The sequence below is a fragment of the Borostomias antarcticus genome (genome assembly GCF_949987555.1).
Source record: "Borostomias antarcticus genome assembly, chromosome: 23".
In the NCBI taxonomy this organism is placed as follows: Eukaryota; Metazoa; Chordata; class Actinopteri; order Stomiiformes; family Stomiidae; genus Borostomias; species Borostomias antarcticus.
Genome location: NC_140256.1, coordinates 2,614,431 through 2,625,498, shown reverse-complemented (window position 1 = coordinate 2,625,498; position 11,068 = coordinate 2,614,431). Strand labels below are relative to the sequence as shown.

Genomic DNA, 11,068 nt, shown 5'->3' with positions numbered 1-11,068 from the left:
CAGTGAGTGTACAAATATCTCTCTGTTAAGGGGAACAATGGTGCTTTGTTCCATGTGAGAAGCTCTTAGAAAGCCCATAGACTGGCCAAGGTAGAGCACCTCCAGGGGTTTACAGAGTGGAGCCTGTCTCAGCAGTAATTGGTTGTGCTTTTATTGGATAATTCAGACATCAGCAGGACCCATTTAAAATGACTGTGTAAATGATTGTGAACATATGTGCACTGTCATAGCAACCTTGGGGGAAAGAAAGGACTAGGGAGAGGGATATAATCTTAAGAGAGCAAGGAAGTCTATCCTAAATAATTTAAAAGAGCAGGGGAATCTAGCTTGCATATAAGGATTAACATGAGCACTCTCCTTAAGTTTTGATAATAGAAAGCTCTCGAAATGACTCACTATTGTTCAATTGTCTGAGAGGTCAACTAAGCCAGAACCCCCACTCCGCCCATATCAGACCGGTCTTGTGTATCCATACTTGGAGCTATACTTCACTTTGGATCTGGGAGCACCAATGGTGTAACTAAAAACTCTCCACTGCAAGGAATGGGTGGGAATTCCCCTAATGGTTGGTAACAGGTTACCTACCAGTAAGAGACAAGGAAACTACATTTTCTCATTGCCTTGAAGGTTTATTCTCCATCCTGATATCACTGGAAACAGACATGGTTATAGATATACTGAGAAGCTAGTCCGTTAGCTCAGTGGTGATAAGGCACCTACATAACCTAGGTGGGTGGTACACAGTAGGCGAAAGATTAATGACACCGAGATTATGACTATCAATTTGAGGATGAAGATCAACGAGAGAGGGGTTGAGGCAAAGCCCCACGCTCAAACCTCACCAACAAACCAAGCACACCAGGCCCCTGCTGCACAAGGTCTGAACTGCTACCCCCACGACTGTCTGAATGTGATTACAGGCAGGCCCTGAGGACAGTCGGGTCATTGAGAGCGCAGGGATGAGCAAACAATAAGATATTATCTGAAGGAATCTCGAGCTTTTCCAAAGGAAAATGGTCCTTCTCAGTGTCACATTGACGATAGGATCCTCAACCTGACATTGAATCAGCCATTTAAGAAGAATGAACACTGCCAGCCATTCATAGACACTCACTAAAATAATGGGAGGTCTTTTTTCACCCTTGTTAAAGACGTATAAAGAGAAACTCATGAGACTTTGCAAGACAAGGCTGTGGAGAAATTGGAGCATGCAGCTGACTCACAGATGAATACGCCTTTACAATGACTGGGTACTGACTGAACAATTCCTCGGCCTATCACTACGGTGTTTGACAAAGACAAAGTGAATCACATGTACGGCTAATATATACATTTCTATGCACATGCCTGAAATGGTAGTGTTTTGTTTTTTGTTTGTTTTGTGCTATGATGAGAGGAACACACACTGTTCCGTATTTGAATGCCTGGCATAGATGTATGCATCATAAAATGAGGAATGAACAACTGACACAAACTACTACTGTAATCCATTATCCAATATGTAACATAATACAAGATGATTACTAGACACATTGCAGAAGTATGTAATTAGACTTGAAATCTATCTCTCTGATTTCATAGTACTATTGTCTGTAAAACATTGGAATTGAGCATAAGATTAGGGGTGTTTAAAATGAATTAATGTTAGGAGCTCTAATGTGCATGATTCTGATTAGTAGCCTAGGCTACCCCCACATTGGGCTCTACGTGGCACCTTGTCCAACAGGGACATCTTGTGGACACCGGCTCACACAATAGGGACCTACGGTTCTTCTATGCGTCCTTACCAATGCGTCACATCAGTGATTTCACACAGGAGGAAAAGTTGTGTCCGAATGGAATCACGTAAATTAGACAAATCTCCAATGGAGTACTGTTGTATGCCTACAAGTAGATGCAGGGATTTCTCTGAGAGGTTGTGTAGCCTACATAGTATATGACAATTAATTAGACCAAAGACTGTAACTCACTTCACTTGGTGTTGTGGTCGTTGATTTAAACCAACATATGGTTATATGCAACATAAAAGGTTATGTTTGTGAGTAGCCCAAACCAAAACTACCATCAGTCAGCTGTTGGCTCGTTGCTCTCGCGATATTACCGAAATGCACTAGCAGCATTAGTCTCGCGATATTACCGAAATGCACTAGCAGCATTACAGGCAGCCTCCAGTGGGTTGAGGGGAGGAGGTGAAATAGCATTCTAGCTTCCAGGCTAAACCGAGACCAAGAATTCACATTTTAGAGATAGCCACCTTGGACAGAAACTGCTCTTTCAGCATAGGGACCTAACTATTAATAATCTATGTTCACACAGGCTGACTAGTTTGATAATTGAACCCAAACCCGTGTGTGCCAAGTGTGTGAGTCTTATCCACAAACACGAGCAATGGCGTTGAAAAGAATTCAAAAGGTGAGTGTGTTTATTACATTTGCCTCTTTCTTCCACCCTAAGCATGCTAAATCACTCTATAAGCATACTAGACCCTCTTATCCGTGCTTAGTAGTTCAAGTTAGTGAGCAAGCACTTATCTAACCCGTTATCCCTGGAGTAGAAGTACTTTGACAGATAGACAAAGACGTGGAACCAATGGGGGCCTTTTGCTGCATTGCTAGCTAAGGCTACAAGCTAGCACTACTTACGAGGACTTTGCTAATGCTAGCATGCTATATACAAATCAAGCTTAAGCTAGCTTTAATGCTAATGGTATAATGTTAGCTATTGATTTGGGTTAACGTAAAATGGGTTGTTATTTGCATGCCCTTGCCAAGTAGCAAGACGTTAAGTTAGATCAATCCTGTTTGGACACGACAGGGAGATGGATGGTAAAGAGTTAGTTAATGTTAGTTATTCTTTACACCACCTAGCTGGGTTGTGATTTGTTAGCTGGGTATTTCCATGATGGTTCATTATAGGACTGACTGGTGGGAGCCTGGTGCGCATGCGCTACTTTATGACAGCTGCTTGCAGGGTTGCCAAATAGTGAACCCCAATGTCAATGTGGCCATATATGGCATGGCAAATGGGGCAGTGGAGCAGACGAGGGTATTTATAACAGAATGGTCAGTGTACTTACAAACAGATCAGGGGTAAATTTACTTGGTTTTTAGTTTTTGTAGCGAATTAAATAGTGTCCAGTAATTATGTGCAGATGGTCGTGTGGTAGCATCTGCTAGTTAGCCACTGGGTCGAAAAGGGAGAAGCCCCAGCTTAGTCATGTCATTTCAGGTCATTTCTGTGTATTAGCTAGCACATTCTATATTACACGATATTAGAAGACCCAGGCATATATATATATTATATTATATTATATTATATTATATACACACACATATACATACATACATACATACATACATACATACATGCATACATATATATATATATATATATATATTCTCAGGATTTCCAGTGGCACACATCGAGAGTATGAAATCATCTTATCTCAGTGTTTTAGTAAGGGCCATAACATGTTATATGAATGTCAAAGTTAAGTAGAGCCCTCCTCAGTGCTACTGCAGAGGCAGGGACCAAAGTTCAGCCAAGACACATTTATTTCCGTCCTTCCCTCTTTGCAATGCAGTTTTACACATCGATTGCATTTCCATCTCAAAATAACATGCAAGTTCATCAAAAGGCAAAATCGGCAATAAGTAGAGTTAAAATATGTGTGTCTTATTATAGGTTAGGCCTAGACTTTAGTAGATACACATGTTGTTTATTGAATTTTTATTTTATTTGAATGTTTTAGGAGCTGACGGACCTGCAGAGGGACCCGCCGGCCCAGTGCTCTGCCGGACCAGTTGGAGATGACTGTAAGAAGAGAGGGCATCCATGTTTATGACTATAGGTTCCTATACAGGACTGCAGACTAGCTGGGGATAGTGTCTTGTTCAGTATCTCATACAACATAGGCTAGTAAATGCTACGTTATGTTTTTCAATGAGTTTTGGCAAATTAAGGGCTATCAATTGCACTGTTGCTTAAATAAGCAATAAATTGTTTTCCCTTTTCAGTGTTCCATTGGCAGGCGACGATAATGGGTCCAGTAAGTGCACATTATTTAAATCCTCATATACAGGTGTGTACAGGTGTGTGCTCAATTATTGAAACCTTGTATAACTAACTGGTCACCTCTTCCTTGATACATGTTTGCTTTGATTGTTTAGAATGACAGCCCTTACCAAGGCGGGGTCTTCTTTCTGACCATTCACTTCCCTACAGATTACCCCTTCAAACCACCCAAGGTGAGTAATGGCGGCTTTGCAACAACCCACTTCTCACCCAGTTTCACTGTCGTAGACGCATTTTCCAATGTCAGATTAAAATCGTAAGAGTTATGTTCTACTAGAGTCATAGCGCGCTCTAGGGCTGCACGATTATGACAAAAAATTATAATTGCGATTATTTGCTTCAAATGGTAATTGCGATTAATAATTGCGATTCATATTTAATATAGAATATTAATATATAATAACCAAAATGCTCTCAAATCACGGACGTTGATCCCTTTCTTGCTACTAACTCACTGACCTTGTTTTCGCAAATTTTTTCACTACTCATGTAGTAAACAACTGACAAGCACATACATTTAAATCACACTATAAACAATTAATTGTAGTTAATATTACTTAACTAAAACTGAATTGTAATTTGTTTGATTTTTTTTTTGTGCTTCTGGCAAGGGAAGACTATTTCCAGCGTCTGTCTGAAAACAAACAAACAAACAAAATAGTTTGTTCTGACTCAGAACCCCAAAACGTATTCTAAAGTAAAAGGAGAATTACACTTTTTACGATGGGACAGGGAAATAGGCCTAACATTTAGTTTAGTAATTTTGTGAGAGCTAAATTTGTGACTCAACAGCAAAATTAATTGTCAAAATGGGACAGACAAAAATAGTGTAATAGTTGTGGGTGTGAATTGTATTGCAGAAATAACCACCAAGGGAAATCGCTGGGTTCGTTCTCATAACTGATGCACACTCATAACTGTGCTCATAACTGGGCACAGAATAATCATGAAAATATACATGCTGTACAAAATAGGCATTCTCTCTATTCCTTCAAATATTCTCAACTCTTACAATAGGAAAGGAAATGACACATTGCATTATACAAAGGCACATTGTGTTATTGTACAGTCATTGCATGTGTTATTATACAGTCATTGCATGTGTTATTATACAGTCATTGCAGTTCAGCATGACCTAGGTGACTGGATGTGCAGGTCGATGGAGTAAGCAGTTCTGCTGAGGTAATCCAGCGAGATGAAGTCCGCTCCATCATACAGGCGCACCGTCCTCAACAGGGGCTCTTGAGCGGCATGGTAACGCCCCCCCCCCCCTAGATGCTGGCAAATGTCCAGCCTGAACCTGCCCCCCCTGGTGGTCGGTGAGGTTCTGCTGCCTCCACAGGGCATCAATAAACCTCCAGATGGTCAGATGGGCGGTGCCGACCGACCTAATGAACACACAATGACAGCCGCTGTTCGACTATGGTATCAAGGCCTTGAGCTTGAGATGGCTTCTTATCTATCTATCTATCTATTATTCTATTATTCTATCATTAGATAGAGGAAAGCCTTTATTTACACAGGGAAGGACATTTTTCATTTCATTTCAAACCTTTATTTCAACTCGTTAGACACTGAGGTTTCCCTCATTTGCGGTGTCGACGAGCTAACACAATCACACAATCATAAACAAACAATAATAAAGAACAACAGATCAATGTGTTACAGATAGAATCATAAAAAACAATTGCAGGATGGAGTGCAAAGGCTAAGGGCCATAGATTTAAACTCTCATAGTAGGAAGCACCTCAAGCTTTCAAGTCTGTTGGAGGGCGTTCCACGTACAGGGAGCGTCGTGAGCAAAGGCAGTCTCACCAAGTCCAATGTTCACACGAGGAACCTTAAAAACAAGTCGATCATTCGATCGGGTCCGATATGTGCCTACTGTACGCTCCAGGCTAACAGGGACGATATGTACAGTGGGAGTTTGCCAATAATGGTCTTGTAAATAAGCAGATGCCAGTGATAGTTTCGTCTTGATGTGAGAGATGACCAGCCCACTTTATCATACAGAATACAGTGGTGGGTGTCATACTGAGACCAGGAGAATAATTATTAAAGTACTACAGTACAGAAATGACTGATGAAGTCATGATGGAGTTTTGCTATGCAAACTATGTAGGTTATGTAAGCGCAAGAAAATAAACTATTAACCCTATAAATTATTAATACGCATCTATTGAAGGCATTCGGCATCCAGTGGTCATGAAGTGCATAGAGAAACTCGTGGTGAAACACATTGACACCATCATCACCAGACTCACTAGACCCACACCAGTTCGCTTACAGAGCCAGCAGGTCTGCGGATGATGCCATCTGACTGACCTCCAACTCACGCTGGAGCACCTGGACAAGAAAAACATCCGCATCCACATGCAAATTACCCTGCATGATTCCAGTCTTACAATCGTATAGTCTGTGACTAAAAACTCAACACAGTCTTGAGATGTGGCTTATAATATCTGTCCACGGGCACAGTAGTTGAAAATTAGACACTATGCTAATACTGGCACTTTTACCCCTGTGGTTGATCAATGGGTATTGTCCCTGCTCAGTAAATAAATGAATGAAATGCAATGAAAGGGTGTCAAACTTTAGTCTTTTCAAAGTCTTCTAGAGCATGGTAGGCATAATAAGGCATAATAATAAGGCATAATAATCAACAGGAGGCAGAGGGCGGCTGTAGCTCAGTTGGTAGAGCGGGTCATTCAATGATCGAAGGGTCAGTGGTTCGAATCCCAGCTCCGACTGTCCACATGTCAAAGTGTCCTTGAGCAAGACACCTAACCCCAAATTGCTCCCAATGAGCAGGTTAGCACCTTGCATGGCAGCTACCGCCATTGGTGTGTGTGTGTGAATGGGTGAATGAGAGGCCATTGTAAAGCGCTTTGAGTGCCGCTAAGGTGGAAAAGCGCTATATAAGTGCAGTCCATTTACCATTTACCATTTAACAGAGATTAGAACAGTCCCTTGTGCGAGCTGAAGCTAATGGTTTATAAAACACTTGTATCCATTGCAGGTAGCGTTCACAACGAAGATCTACCACCCCAACATCAACAGCAATGGAAGTATTTGTCTGGATATATTGAGATCACAATGGTCACCTGCCCTCACCGTCTCTAAAGGTATGTTGTTTTATTCATATAGCCTTTTCCCACAAAGTGTAAGATGCAGGTGACAGTTTTATGTTATGGGCAGGTTGGAGTGGAAACATGCAACACATCCACTGGTCTTATCTGTGTTGTTTTTGTTCTTAAAAGTGTTGATGGAAGGAGAGGATTTGTTTTCAAAAGGGCAGTCGTCACACTCTGACGGTCACAGCAACCGTCGTCATAGCAATGTAGATGAAAGCTGCGAATTGTGTGTAGGTGTATTAAAAGCTTTCCATGACTTTTTCAAGAATGGAAAGGCTACACTTTAGCAGATGCTTTTAGGGTTTTCCTCTCACGCCATGTGAGCCATTTCAGAGAGATTTCTCCTTGTGAAAGGTTAAATAATAATAAAGCATTTTATTTCAAGGCGCCTTTCAAAACACTCAAGGTCACCGTACATGGTTAAAACAAGTAAACAGACACAACGTTTACAAAGGTAAAACAATAACAAGGTTTGTTTTAACTACCAGTGTTTAACATGAACTTTCATTCTCCTTCCTTTCCAGTTCTCCTGTCAATCTGCTCTCTGCTGTGCGATCCCAACCCCGACGACCCGCTCGTGCCAGAGATCGCACACACTTACAAAGCTGACAGGGAAAAGTATGTTGTCGATGTAGTCAACGCCATTCACAGTTTGTTTGTGAGTATTGTTTGTTTGGGTTTATAGCCACTGTAAATAATAACACAAACGGTATTTGTTTTGCAGGTACAACAGACTAGCGAGAGAATGGACACAGAAGTACGCCATGTGAAAATGCCTGTTGACAGTAGAGCGCTTCAAAGAGCGAAGAAAACGTTTGATATTAAACACAAACGAACGAGAGAGAGAGAAAATAACCACACACTCTGGTCGGAGAAGGAAGCGGTACAACTAGGAGTCATGCCACCTGGCCACCATGTGCTGAGCTGCTACCATGTGCGCTCGTCACGACTTGCTGACTGATCTGGATCTTCTGAGGGGGCCTGAGGCCTCCCTTATGGGAGCCTGGATACACCTCACGGTCTACACCACCACACCCAGACTTTAACTATTACTACTACTATTGTGATTATTATTATTATTATTATTATTATCAGTGTTACTATTCATACTTTTATTATTACGATCACTGTTGTTGTTATCATAATGATATCATTGTGTTGCCGAATGCTGAAACATTTGGTTGAATTGTGAGGGGGTCTCTCTCACTCTCTCAAAGGTACTGTCTGTGTCCTTCTGGATGGCTTGTATTACTGTAGGTTCATATATTCAGTGGCCTTGCTGTATCATTATTAGAATAATCTCCTCAGACGTTAAATGTGCAATTGAGGTGGGAGTGCTCAGCGCACACTGGTGCATGGCTATTTCCAGCAGTGTTGTTCTGTGGCTGACACCAATTCTTGGGGACGGTTCTTTGATACCGTCCCCCACCCGGATATAATGTGAAAAGATTAAGAGATGTTTTCTATTGTTTTCCCCTGAGCCAATTTTCTTTTGTTTCATCACTTACTGCATCTTGAAAGTGTCCTAAACGCTGTGATCGTTCATCGAGGAAGAGCTTAGAAAGCCGCTATCAAGGCTACCCTTGCCCTTGGTTGGACTTTTAGGGCTTGTGGGCAAGAAACAAGTGAGAATGTTCCGGAAACCTCTACCACTTTTCTCAACTATGTTGTCCGTGCCAAGGTCCGTACAGGGCTGGCATCATATACCAGAAACCACCCTACTGTAAGGTGGCACTCCAAGCCTGTTATTGTTCAGCTATCCCCAGCCATACCAGTTGGCTGAGTGCCACCCCCTGACTACAGTTGGCTGAGTGCCACCCCCTGACTACAGTTGCTCAGGTAGCCACCCCCGGCCTGTGAAGGGCACTGCTGTGACCCATGGTGTGAGAAAAAACGGTCAGACCTGTGTGTTGCACATCAAGATGCTGCTTTAACCAAGAAGTACTGACGTTGTCTTTGAGACAATCTTGAGATGGGTCATTCACCGGCTACCCCCTTTCCAACTTATTGCCATCGCCACAGCTCGTTTTACTGTATCACACTTAGAACTGAATGTGAACGTTTTCAAACTGCTTTTTGTTCATGCTGTGGACCGATACTGCACGTGCTACTGTGTTCTGATTTGAATTTTCCATTGGTTGTAACTGGAGTACTCTTTTGGTTAAGATGGGTCCTCCTTGATAAGACTCGGTTAAACAAGAAAAACTTGCAGAGCTATGGTTATACATTATTTTACAAATGTAATGTAGAAGGTGTTTTTCTTCTCATTGTTTATATTGGTGTTTCACAAAATGTCTCCCACGTTTCCTAGATGCCTTGGCAATTGACTCCAGCCAAGGCAGGTGCATATGCCATACATAGATGTCATTAGATACTATTTGTGGTCTCAGAATTATTATTTTTTAATTATTACTTTTCCCTGAAGTCCGCAACAGTGCATATGGGCAATACCTTTGTAAATTAGGTGTGTTTTTACAAGTGTGGGGGGAAAGGGTTTTATTTTATTACTTGTGACTACATTAAATGAACACCATTGTGATTCGTAAGCCATTAATGATGTGAAATTTGAAGACCACCTAGTCCAGCGCAGGTGCTGGATTGGTTGAGTGGCATCTGTCCTGCTGTAGCTGTAACCTGTCTTTTGACTTCATTGTATCAGATCAACCTTCTGATCCTGTCGTGGTAAGGGAACTGAAATAGGGGGGGAAAAGGGATATGATATTTGGCCACTTAACACTTGATTGATATAACAGCTCTGTGTGTAACTTCTGGGTTGATATTTAGGATCTTATACAGTGACCGGGTTGAGAAAACAAGCTCTATCTTAGACATCAGTAGACCGGTTTCACGCACAAGCCTCCAATGTGAAGAATGATCATAAGGAATATTAAAATTGCTAAGTAGTAGAATCAAGGCTTTGTCTTTGACGCCAAATGTTTTCCTCAACGTCGAATATGATCAGACCGGCATGTTGAAAGACACCTAATGAACCATCTCTGAAAATGACTTGCATTGATTCCACTTGAGAAAATTCGAACTTCAGCTCGCTGGTTTCTCTGTGCACATTGTCGTTTTGTTTTTGTTTGTTTTTGATTATTTATTTATTTATTTGTGAACTGTTTTGTCTTCCAGTTGTACGCCTGAGTGCAATCGGCCTCAATCCCATTAATGTTAATTTCAGAAAGTCACCCTGGTGTGATCCAAAGTGATGCTATCTAGAGTAATCTCATTTGTCTAGTGTGCTCCCAGTGTAGCTCATGATAGGCAGCTTGGCATGCTTTGCACACAGACTGGATAACCCTCTCACTCAGCCATTTACCAGATATCAGGGATTATGTTGCATTTCATCTGCCTAACACCTCTAACAAACATCTTAGCCTTAACCCTCATTTTGTATATAGACACTGAGAATATCATCAACTGTATATTGCTATCAGGGCTAGTTTTCCCCCGAAAAGGGAATTAATTTCATTTCATCTGTAGAAACATGCAAAGATGATTTAGATGGAATTACTAATTTTTTGAAATGTACAGCCTTGCTATCTTGAAATGCAGGACCAGCCTTCTAATATAAATGCATCTTAAAAATTTAATAGGTTGTGCATTAGACTTCCTGTCACCATAAACAACTACCCCCCGACCCCCTAGTATCAGAAATAACAGAGTTGTCAAAACAAATTAATTAATAAAGCTCTTTTGTTGTAAAAAAAAAAAAATCTCTCGATTATTGTTTCAGAAAGCAGAATCAATACTGTAGTCTAATATTTTGAGCATTTCCTCTCTCTGGCCAAGTAGATCATCCCCTATGTTAAACTACTAACCTCCTGTAGATGGGGCTACTCTTTCGATTTTCACTTACC

General features: G+C 41.3%; 1 protein-coding gene across 1 annotated transcript; it reads left to right on the top strand.

Annotated features, from left to right (window-relative positions):
• Positions 1–2,189: 2,189 nt before the first annotated feature.
• ube2d4 (ubiquitin conjugating enzyme E2 D4) lies at positions 2,190–10,835 on the top strand. Its single transcript, XM_084456796.1, has 7 exons — positions 2,190–2,412; positions 3,752–3,815; positions 4,017–4,048; positions 4,170–4,247; positions 7,094–7,199; positions 7,733–7,826; positions 7,933–10,835. Exons 1-7 carry the CDS (start codon positions 2,389–2,391, stop codon positions 7,976–7,978), a joined length of 444 nt encoding a protein of 147 aa, XP_084312922.1. The 5' UTR covers positions 2,190–2,388; the 3' UTR covers positions 7,979–10,835.
• Positions 10,836–11,068: the final 233 nt, after the last annotated feature.